The 12,252-nt window shown below is 41.5% G+C and overlaps 1 protein-coding gene across 1 annotated transcript; it reads right to left on the minus strand.

Moving 5' to 3' along the window:
* Positions 1 to 6: 6 nt before the first annotated feature.
* LOC147201986 (ankyrin repeat and MYND domain-containing protein 1-like) lies at positions 7 to 11,301 on the minus strand. Its single transcript, XM_086116690.1, has 20 exons — positions 11,023 to 11,301; positions 8,153 to 8,299; positions 7,780 to 7,974; positions 7,513 to 7,563; positions 6,131 to 6,366; positions 5,827 to 6,043; positions 5,545 to 5,703; positions 5,337 to 5,467; positions 4,433 to 4,838; positions 4,186 to 4,355; positions 3,946 to 4,117; positions 3,673 to 3,813; positions 3,510 to 3,608; positions 2,563 to 2,670; positions 2,335 to 2,457; positions 1,807 to 1,908; positions 1,445 to 1,610; positions 1,315 to 1,384; positions 1,068 to 1,222; positions 7 to 965 (listed from the first exon to the last, which is right to left on the minus strand). Exons 1-20 carry the CDS (start codon positions 11,224 to 11,226, stop codon positions 787 to 789), a joined length of 3,231 nt encoding a protein of 1,076 aa, XP_085972816.1. The 5' UTR covers positions 11,227 to 11,301; the 3' UTR covers positions 7 to 786.
* Positions 11,302 to 12,252: the final 951 nt, after the last annotated feature.

Consider the following 12,252-nt stretch of genomic DNA (forward strand, 5'->3'; position numbering starts at 1 on the left):
AGAGAGTGGTCGACAATTGGGGGGTCTTTTATTGGTCACTCTTTAAAATGACTTTATTTAAAGCTCTTCATGTTTCACTCCCATCATCAGTCTTAAACGTTCCTTTCCGGCTTCTCAGAAGTGTGGCACTCTGACTTGAGAACTACTGGCTTCATATAAGATAAAACAGTCTTCAGTTCAGAAGACACACACCTTTAAATGTGCCACCCACCCCCAGAAGTCTTTGAAGTAAAGGTTTATATGCACATGTGTAACAAAAAAAATCTTTCCTCACAATGCAATCAATAGCCTAATCGTGAAACTAATTTGGCAGAGGATATTCGGAAGCAGCACTGGCACTTGCACCATGGAAAATCCATTCTTTGAGAAAGTCTACCTAATTGGGTTTATTGTTTAGGTCAATATACCCTCACAGAGCATCACACTACGAACAGTTTAGTCTACAAATATGGTAAATTTGGCCCTATGATGGCTCTATATACAAGCTACGAAAGTGAAAAAACCCCAAACATTTTCTGACAGGTTTCTGGAATAGATTGACAAAAATAAAAGCTTGGTTCAATTTATGCAGAATCAATATTTGTAAATAATCTAGTTCACAAAACCATGGAGGTACATAAACATTAGCAAAAAAATATATTAACTCGAAAATAATATTGTATAATATGAAGCCTCAAAAAACAACCCCCCCCCCCCAAAAAAAACAAGAAGCTGAGTGAAAGAAGTGCAGAGTCAGAATTAGGTCAATCAAGTACAAAATAATTTACGAGCAAGTCACACGTTCTGTCAGTTGTAGCTGTAGTTCTCATTGAGGCTGACACGTTGGGTCTTCAAGACATCTTCAGTTCCAACAATTTGGGATTTGAACTGGGCATTTGAAGATGTGGGGATTTTAATGGACCCCGACTCTATGGGGTCTTGTTGGTTCTGCAACAGGAACATTCTCTTGAAACTGTCAGGAGAGGCTGGGTAGGGAGAGAGAAAATAGTAATTGTCGTACCATGAAGTCACAGTTCTGTTTTTACAAGCTCCCGAGGTTTATTGATAAAACGGTGTCTGATTCCCACCTGATTCCGGCAGACACTCCTCCCTGTGTCTCTCATCCCATGCTTTAAGTTTGCAAGTTACAGAGCAATAGAAAACGCTGTGGCAGCGAGTACAAGCAGTTAGCCTCATAGCAGCAGATCGACCGCACTGGTAGCAGAACTTAAACAAAGGTGACCTGAGAAAGGATTCAGACTGTTTGTACAGGATAACAACAACAGGGGTTTATCTCTGCAGAATATGACAGGTCTTTGATTTGTGCTCATGCACCTTTGTTTTACTGCTGTGGGAAGTTTAGTTGCATGGCTGGAATTGGCAACAGAAGAAAGGGCACTTTCACCTGTGAGGAAAAAAAACATTTCTTTTAAACGGTCACCACAATGACTTTACTTTAACTTACAATTCGGAAGCAGTTTCTTTTCTCTCTCTTGTTGTTCTTTCTCTCTTTGGACAGCAGTCGCTCTGAGCAGACTTCCCATCTTGCCGAGGAGGTGACGCCGTGCTTTGAATGTTTCTCTCTGCTCCATGTTAAGGGTATGGAAGGGTGTGTGGGCAATACGCAAGTCCTAGACAGTGGTGCAGCACGACTGTTTTAGGTGAGATTACACAATAAGACGCCATACATTTAACTCTATTTACACATCGTAACACATATAAACATACAGTACTTTCAAAAAGTGAGACCAAATTGAAGTGATAAATATTCAGAAATATTGATTCGTCTTAAAATGTATTTGGTTAAAATTCACAAAGTTGTCTTACTTGGTCAAAGGAGTGATGTGCATAGTCGACCACGTTTCCCATAGTGTCACCGACCTGGACTGGCTTCAACATGTCACCACCAGACTTTTGTAACTTGTCCAACTATTACAAACACATCAATGCATAGACAATCCCAATAATTCCCTGCTGATGTTTTTACCTCAACAGGGGTCACAGGTGAGCCGGAGCTCACTTGAACATGCTGCTGACTTTGAGTGGCATGGTACAACCTGGACTGGTCGCCAGGCAATCGCAGGCTACATACAGACAACCATTCAAATTCATATCTACAGACAATTTTGAGTTAACCTAAAATGCATGTTCTGAAACCTCAGAAGTGCGAGGCAGATGTAATAACCACTCATCCACCACATTGCCAAAACACTTCGTGACCTGAGATTTTTCGGGGGATGACCGATATACTTGGGTTTTAATAAATTTCAAGATGTGGCAGATGATAGAAGACCGCAACAAACATTAGTACCTGAATACATCGCTGAATGATTATATCCATGTGTAGGTAAATACCAGTTTTGCCCTTTTGCCATCCAGGTTGTAGCAGAAGTTCGTGACGGCGCATAGAGCATTGCCAACTCCACAACCCAAGGGAATGTTGGGATCTGCCCCTCCTTTTAACAGCTCCTCCACTGACTGCGCAAGGAAAAAAAATAAGACATTAATTAACAGTTAGACTGTCAAAAGATTATTGGACATTTCAGACGGTCCATTTAAGAGTGTGTGTCAAGGTAACGTTACCATTTCATTGCCACTTGCAATAGCCAATGAGAGTGGCGAGTGTCCACTCCAAAGTAGATCTGTTCTGGCTCTATGGGAGAGCAACAGGGATACCACCTTGCTGGCATTCTGGATTAGACGATGAAGGGGGTGAAAAAAACCCATCAAGTCAATTGAAGAGAATTGTTTGTAGATTTTTTTTCCCCAGGATTTTCCTTCTCTCGGAGCAAACTTTGGTATAGAAGGCTGTCTTCAAACAAATTTGTTGGTGGACTAAGAAAGAACCCTTGAAATTGGTAAGTGGTAGCAGGGATGTACTGGGACCAAAATTTGGCCAGGGAATATTATTGGCTGGCCAGGGGTGGGGGTGTTGCTGCCGCCAACAGTCATGCCTCTAAATGTAGTCGTCGATGGCGTGGTGGAGAGTTGGTGGGGGTTTACGGCCGTGGGTGCGTTCACCAGCCTTCATGGATGTAATCGTCGATGTGGGGGAGTGGGTGTCACATGGCGCACGTCACACTACGAAAGTTAATCGGTGATGGGGGGCGGTGGGGAGGCCATCACGGGGTTGGACCGGCCCGGGAATAGACGGAACACATTCTCCCGAAATTCCAGATGTCAGCACGCCCCAGGGTGAGGAACCACACTTTCATGAAAATCCTTGGATATAATGCTATGATGCTAAACACAGCATATACTGCAGATGCTCAGCCTCTGTGCAGTGAGGAACATCATTGTACCTTGTTCATGAAATCAACATTAAAACGAACACTTGAATGAATGACAAATCACTGACATTTTATTACCAATATTTAACAACACAAACATTACTTTCTCAGCAGTGGAAAAAGTCCAAATTGGACTGCTACCTATTTACCGTATATGAAACCAACTGAATGGGACCTTGGCCTGTATATTAGTGTGCATCTTTGGTCATTCTGTGACGTTGCTGGACTGTTTGTACTCACACAGTGATCGCTTTCTCTCTGGCAGGCGATGTGCAGAGCTGTCCGACCTCCTTCTTCAGGAAATGGCTTCTCACTGGTGTGCCGTGATTTTCTTACCGTCTTGCAAAACAGTCAGACATCATTAATAATTCCACCAATTTAAGTGTAAGATGAACATGCAGACCTGATCTGGTTCATAGATTTCATCCTGGTCGCATGCCCGTGCGTCTGGGTCACATAAAGCATGGAGCAGCAGTTCTGTGATTTTGGGACCTTCTGGGCCTGTGAGTGCTGCAGCCACATGTAGAGGATAAAGGCCTCTCCTCTACAACACAGTGAACAGGTTAGCTGGCTACATTAGCTATGGAAAGAGGCACATGCAGGGCAAGAAGAGGCATAAACTGCTGACAACTGTTACTGTTTGGTAAGAAGACTCAGGAAAGATACGATTTGGTACCTCAGGTGAAAGACAAATATCTGTTTGAGCTCCACAAAGAAGAAGTCTTCTGACAGTCTTGGTATCGGCTGCCACAATGGCCAAAAAGAGGACCGGGAAGGGAACTATTGAAGCGTTGGGGTTAGCCCCACGGTCCAACAGCAGATTCAGTGTGTGCAAACGAACACGGTGCCTGGTCCCACAAACGCATATGAATACATGTTTATAGCTACATCAAGAGAGTAGAGATAATAGACATACTCAAACTTCATGGCAGCCATTTTGCACACAGTCTCCTGGGTATCAGAATGCCACCTGGGCACCACAGTGTGGCTCAGAGCTTCAGCTGCTGCCTGTAGAATTTTCTCAGAGACTTGGATGCTGGAGCTGTCCATGGATTGTGATGGGGTCCGATTTTTGATACGCTCTTTCTGCACAGATGTGAGGAAAAACTTCAACACCTGACAGATGTCAAATCTAGGAAAGAACAGATCTCTGTGCTGCACACCTTCTTACTTCGAGATGAACATTCTTTCCACTTCACATGGCCCACAACAATGTGTCCATCTTTCACCTGAATGGAACGTTCTGAAAAGAGCCCCTTCTCCTCCTGGTTGTTTTTGTCTTCCTTGTTCCTCCCTTCATCCTTAAGCAAAGATCTGAATTTCATTTGGCCATTGTCCTCACCTGATTCTGCATCTTTCTGTTTGGGTCTTACTGGATTCTTTCTAGCATTTGTCTCAGTCCGTGTCCCTTTCCTGTTTCTCTCCTGGTCACTTTCAACAATCTCTTCTCTGTCCGTTTCCTTTAGTTGCTGATCTTCCGCGGGGGCCTCGTGATCATTCAGGACAGTGGAAAGCTCACTGCAGCTGCTGCGATGGAAGATGATGCCTCCTGATGATTCCTTTGGCATCCTGGGGGAGTTGTGGGGGCATGAAAAAAAAAGGTGGACAATAAGTACAGATTGAAACGGATGGATCGGTTAGTTGGAGAGATACAAAGTGCACGCACACTTGTAGCCTGTTTGTCTATGTGTGCCCTGCGATTGGCTGGCAACCAGTTCAGGATCAAAATTAGCAGTACAACTGGATACATTTGTAGTTTGAGACAGGTCTGTTAAATGTCACTTCAAAATAAAGTGAGAAAAGGTAAGCAGTCATTGTATGTTGGATGGAATTTTTTTTTAATAGATTATCTGAAAACATATCGTGCTATTAAAGTTATTGTTATATAAAATGGCCTACATTGTGATTCGATTTTTTTTCTCCATATTTCCACAAATGGTGGTACAGCACTTGAAGACTAAAGTGCTCAACATTTTTAAGGTGGTACTTTATGTAAAAAAATTGAGTCTTCATGTCGTGCAGGTGGTCAAAAATGCAGATTTCACACATGCAAGTCTATATGCCTACTGATCAGAGGTAAGATCCCAGGTGGTCTGAACAGTGTCACTTGTCTGAGGTCGGTTGTTTTGGCTAGATGAGTCTGTAGCAAAGTCCGGTGATCTGGTCTGGGGTGTTTTTTCACGCAAAGACATCAAACCCTGATGAGACATGGATCAATATAGACTGAGTTGCTAACATCGAGAAAAGCTGTTTAAAAAAAAAGTATGAACGGCACCTGTGTTTGGGTTTGGGGTCCAGGAAGCAAGTCAAGAGGCTGAAAAGGATAGTAGAGGACATGACACACAGACAAGGCTGACAAACCTTCGCAATTGAGCTTGTCAATATCGGCACCCATGTCTAACAGTAGGTGGATTAGAGCATCATGGCAATTTACCTGTAGAACACAAAGAATAACATCAAAACACTTGTCAGCACTATTTAAAATCAGATTGTAAGCAGGTAATTTAGAAAAGAATTGAGACAAACAAAATCAACAAGAAAAATATGTTGATTTTACCACAGCACCAATTAATGCGGTGTGTCCCTGAGAATCTGCTACATCAGGGTGAACAAGGCCATCCAGGAGGATATTTAAAACAGCCTGTCGGTCTCCTCTGGAGGCGTGCTGGATCAACAGTTCTGATGTTACTTCCAACGATCCTTTTGGACCAAAACTGTGCCTTTTTAATGAAAGGACTTTTGCTACATCCCAGTCCAAAGTTTCAGATTGTCGTCTGAGAGACACAAAATAACACAAATTGACACATGCGTAACCCTGTTTATGCAGGCTTTTCATTTTGTACAAACAAGTTGCATATAACCTGTGTTTATGAATATGAGCCAGCATTTTGGCTGCTAATGGCAGAGTTGAGTGTGGATCGTGTTTGTTGCCTTCATGCAGGCGAGAATCGGGTTCCCACAGCTGGCCATAAAAATGCTGGTCAAACTCTCTTCGAATATCCGGGGGCAATGGAAAGAGGGCAGTGGAATAATTCTCAATGTCATCAGGGAGGATAGTGTTGTCATCATACTGCAGCGAATTGTCATCTTTCTCTGTCTAAAGGAGTGGAAACAATTGAAGTGAATAAATGGGTTACTGAAGCTAAATTAAGAAAAAGGCATGCTCCAGATTAATGACATGATTTGCCTTAAAACAACAGTATAAATCAAAAGTATTTTACCGGTAAGTAAAATAGCAAATTAAAATCATTCACCATTGTTAATGATCAGATGTTATTATTATTGTTATGATTATTATCACATTATTGTTGTTGTTGTTATTATACAATATATTCAGTGTCCTCGCTGTCTCTAGCACATACGATATAATTAAAATGAGAAGTGTCAGGGAGGGATGAAAAGGAGCTTCCTTTCAAATTTAGTAAAGGACAGTGTATATTTAACAATGTGTCAAAACGAAGCCCCGAGGTCGGAACTTCTCGATTTCCGGCTTGTAGGGTTTAAAAAAACAAACAAACAAACAAACAATAACGTAATGGCCCCGTTGAACTGCATGCCTTACGCATGACTGACACTTAGGGGTCGAAACAGCGCATAGCACGTATCGATAGACAGGTGGCTCTACCCAGGTCCCTTAATTCAACGTAGGACTTCAAAATTAATAGCTCATCCTGTGTTTCATATTGTGTTACATACAGTATTTTGCTGAGTGTCTGTTCTATTTGGGGCAGTTTTTGATTTAAAAAAAAGACTTGATTACGCTGCCTCATAGATGCTATGCTTAACCAAATACATTTTAATATGTTCATTTTAATGCTGGGTTTCTGAGATACGCCATGATTCACCCACACTGGATTTTAAGGAAATTAAATACGGAACGGTGCAGTAAGACAGAAAAGGGGAAATAGCGGCCAATGCTTTCAGAATAATTGCAAAACAATTTATATACATTTATGAAATTTGGATCACTGTTTGGAGGTTCTTGGAAGGAAATTGAGGAGTACAGTATTAAAACAAGGCATGTTTATTATAGTATGAAGATTTTATTTCTGATCACACCTCTTTTTAACAGTTACTTCCATCCATCTATCCATTTTCTGATCCGCTTAGTGTAATGCCCATTCCTAACCGCTTATGATATTTACAATACAATACAATACAATACATTTTTTAAAGTGTCCTTGGGTGTCTTGAAAGGCGCTTATAAATAAAATCTATTATTATTATTATTATTATTATTTACCTCAGATTCTGTTTTGTCTTTTGTCTTAAGTCCATTCAAGAGGAATGGTTCCTAGTAAAAAGGCAAAGATGGATTTTCATATTCATAATACAAAACCATATAGGATAATAATGTAGTCAACATATTTTCAAATGAGAAAGGTCTACATTGATGAATACTTTTGTTGAACAATGTTTTGTAAGTATTTTTGCAACACAATACAACAGTATTTTACAACACTTTTTTTAAACAATACTATATATTAATTAATATGTCTGGTTGTTTTACCTGAGTCTGAGAATGTGAGACAGAGGTATGTTCGAAGTGGGCAGCATATTCCGGAAGGTTTTTCAGGCTGAAGCTCCCTTGTATGGAGTTACACATTTGTATCAGATGCTTCCCATGCCAGAGACCGACATCTTGACATCCTGTCGGCTCACTAAGCACACCTGGACCAAACCTCTGGTCAGCATGGTACAAACCCTGAAAAGGAGAAGAGGATAGTGTTCTCATTCAGTACTCATCATATGTAAAGTCAACAGAGGTGGCAAATGTATGCAGACGGTGCTGAACTAGAAGCACTATATATTCGAAAGTACTGATCGGAAGTATTTGTACTTGATTACTTCCCACCATTGAAAGTTGATTTCATTAAAGTTACCTTAAATGTGGCTCCATCTGGAAAAATATGTTTTCCATATCCTTCTCTCCAATTAAGGTAGAATTTGCCAATGAATTTGTTGCCTGTGGGCCAACAGTACATTCCATCACCATGCCTGAAGTCTTGGTAGAAAGAGCCCTCATAGACCTGCACACAGCAGAAATGGTGGAGGATGTTACTTATTGACTCACAATTAGGCACACTTACACAAGTTAATGAGATCCACAACTGTATTCTTCCTCTAAAGATAATAATGATCACTTTTTTCTTTTTTTTAATAATTGACAGTCAGAGAGGTTCCCACTATTTTGGTTACCTGCTTCAGTAAAATACTGCGGTCAAGCCAGCCTCCACTCGCAAAATCGAAGTCAAGTGAGCCGCCACTGCGATTGTCAATACTGTGCATTACGGCAATCTGTCGCCAGCGAGCGGCGTTGTCCACCTTCAAAATAAAAGAGACACCACTCATGCATAAACGTCATTTGTTTGGGTTAAAAGAAATGAATAAAAGTATAAAATAAGTAATTTCTTGGCTGTCGGGTAAAGATTCAGAACTAGAACTCTCAGAACAGCACCAATAAGCGTTCTCAAGTGGAGATAGAAAAGAAAGTCAATGGTAATTCTACATCAATTTCACCTGATATTAAAAAAAAATAAAAAATCTGGGTGATCGCGCAACCACACCAGGTTTTCGACACACTAGGGCACCCCAGGTATACAACCACAGTACTGGCATTCAGATCGAATGTTCCATTACCAATTAAAATGCCTCTCAAATATGACATTTTGAGCTCCTCTGCTTATTTCAAAAGATTCTTGAAAATGAATTTCAGTTATCGCTCAATCAAACCAGACCTGCAGCACACTAGAGCACTGTAAGTATCCAACAAGACCATTCGGATCTGATGTCGGCCTCTGAAAAGTGACAAGAAGGCCTGCGTTCTGACATGACCTGCATTCTAACATGTTGATCTTTTCGCCCATTTATAGAACATCCTAAAAGAAGGAATCCAGCACCCCGGCTCTCCACGCAGACCACCCTCGTCCGGATCAGATGTTGCATTTTGAAATAAAAGGCCTCTGAAAACTGGCATGTTGACCTGATTTCTGACAAGATGATCTGAACGCCCAACATGTTGACATTTTCAACCGTTTTGAAAAAATATATCACCGTTATCCCGTTAGGGCTGTAGGTCTGGGGCTAACTACAGTACTCCGGGTTTCCAACGCAACCCCTCCCGTCTGAATCCGATTATGCATTTGGGAATAAGAGCCCTCTCAAAGGTGATCTGAACGCCTAACATGTTGACATTTTCGACCGTTTTGAAAAAAATCTTAAAACTTGAATCCTAATTATCCCTCAACCGGACCCGGTGTGTGTATCATCTGTAAAAAGTAATGTGGTTATTGTGGAGATGGATACTGGAGATGGACTTGTCGGGACCCAGGTCATCTTGCCACATTTGAGAGGCCTTTTATTCCCAAATGCATAATCGGATTCAGATGAGAGTGGTCGCGTTGGACAGCCGGAGTGCTGTAGTTAGCCCCAGACCTACAGCCCTCACGGGATAACGGTCATATGTTTTTTAGAATTTTTTTCAGAACAGTCAAAAATGTCAACATGTTAGGCGTTCAGATCAACTTGTCGGGACCCAGGTCATCTTGCCACATTTGAGAGGCGTCTTATTCCCAAATGCATAATCGGATTCAGACGGGAGATGTCACGTTGAAAAGCCGGAGTGCTGTTGTTATCCCCAGACCTACAGCCCTTACGGGATAACGGTCATGTTTTTTAGAATTTTTTTCAAAACGGTCGAAAATGTCAACATGTTGGGCGTTCAGATCTTGTCAGAAATCAGGTCAACATGCCAGTTTTCAGAGGCCTTTTATTTCAAAATGCAACATCTGATCCGGACGAGGGTGGTCTGGGTGGAGAGCCGGGGTGCTGGATTCCTTCTTTTTGGATGTTCTATAAATGGGTGAAAAGATCAACATGTTAGAATGCAGGTCATGTCAGAACGCAGGCCATCTTGTCACTTTTCAGAGGCCGACATCAGAACCGAATGGTCTTGTTGGATACTTACAGTGCTCTCGTGTCCTGCAGGTCTGGTTTGATTGAGGGATAACTGAAATTCATTTTCAAGAATCTTTTGAAATAAGCAGAGGAGCTCAAAATGTCACATTTGAGAGGCATTTTAATTGGTAATGGAACATTCGATCTGAATGCCAGTACTGTGGTTGTATACCTGGGGTGCCCTAGTGTGTCGAAAACCTGGTGTGGTTGCGCGATCACCCAGATTTTTTTTTTTAATATCAGGTGAAATTGATGTGGAATTACCATTGACTTTATTTTCTATCTCCACTTGAGAAGGCTTTTTTGTGCTGTTGTGAGAGTTCTTGTTTTTCCGGGGTGAACGTATCGTTAGCTGACAGCCAAGAAATTACTTATTTTATACTTTTATTACCGGTAATTTCTTTTAACCCGAACAAATGACGTTTATGCATGAGTGGTGCCTCTTTTATTTTGAAGGTGCCCAACGCCGCTCGCTGGCGGCACACTACCGTAATGCAGAGCACTGGCAATCGCAGTGGCGGCTCACTGGACTTCAATTTTGCGAGTGGAGGCTGGCTTGACCGCAGTAGTAAAATGGGGGACTAGTAAAGAAGACCTGTGCCGACCGAGTACAGTATATAAAACATGAGTCCATGACACAGCTTTTGTATTAGGTCGTATTAAGCTGACTGACCAAACCATGTCCTATGAATAAATATCAATGTTCTGAAAGAACAAGATGGTGAGAAACCTGAGCTTTTGCAGATAGCTGGTAAAAACAAGTCGATTTTATGTGTCTCTCTCCATTCCACTTTACCTCTCCACTTTTCCAGATGTACCTTCCCTTGCCGTGTTTGAGGCCATTGACAAAGTCGCCTTCATATTTGGATCCGTCGAGAAACTCCTGGACACCAAAACCCTGTCGTCTCTCCTGTGCGACTTTTCTGCTCGGATTCCTTGCCCGCCACTCTTCAGCACCTTGACCCCTGCCCGCATTAACACCTCTTCGGCTTGACAACATTTGTTTTAGACAAAAAAAATCTACCGAAAACTACACGCGTAAAATGATGAATAATAATATGAACTGTTCCTTCGTACTTACTTTCCTGGTTGTCTAGACAACAGTTTGAATTCTGCGCGGATGTCAACGTAATGCGCATGCGCAGTGGGTGAATGGAGAACCCTCTGAGCGTTTACTCGATATCCTTGAATTACTTCAACTACGTCAGCGTTATTGGTAGGACAACTACATGCTACGAGTGAAGAAAAACTGTGAGCTACTTTACATGGTACTTGTAGTACCGGTGAGGCACTAAATGTAAAATGGGAGAGGCGTAGCCTATTTGTAGCACGCAGTTGTCAACCAGTGCGTAGTTTTTCCTCACTTATACATGGGGTTCTCCTGGCTACTCGTCTGCTAAAGTTGTTCTGTTCGTGAGGACAATGAGAGTACTCAGGCGTACACTACGTTAAAATAAGTACGTTAAAATGGATCTCGAATAAATGTTGTAAAATGATAAGGAAGCCAGTGAGTGATAATGAATACTCGTTGGGACCAACAGTACTGTTACACGTGCAACGCAGTGGTTTATTGCTTTCGAGCAGTCTCCGTTCCACATATAAAATACTGAAACATGCAATTTTTGAGTACAATTGTTTTTTGTTTTACTGGCCCTGTTATAGTGATTCACATTCAAGCAGATGTGTCAGTGACGTGTGTATTTCGTTATGTGGTAACAAATTAACTAATGGAACTTTAAAAAAAAAATGTTTTACCCTTCAGCAACAGCAATACACCGACATCAGCCGGATAGTGACAAAAAATCAAAGGGGACAAAACAACATTCTTATTGGGAGACTGTACCGCATTTCGTATTTGAAACAACTCGATTATAATTTCCGTGCTTAAGAAACAAAAAGGCGTTTTGTGTGACAATTACTTATACATTGGTACCTCTACTTACGAAATTAATTGGTTCTGGAAGAAATTTCTGAATGAGAACATTTAGAGACGCGTTTTCCATGTAAATGCCCTGATTTGTTCCAA

This window comes from Hippocampus guttulatus, chromosome 7 (genome assembly GCF_054856545.1).
Source record: "Hippocampus guttulatus isolate MCC_2025c chromosome 7, RoL_Hgut_1.0, whole genome shotgun sequence".
In the NCBI taxonomy this organism is placed as follows: domain Eukaryota; kingdom Metazoa; phylum Chordata; class Actinopteri; order Syngnathiformes; family Syngnathidae; genus Hippocampus; species Hippocampus guttulatus.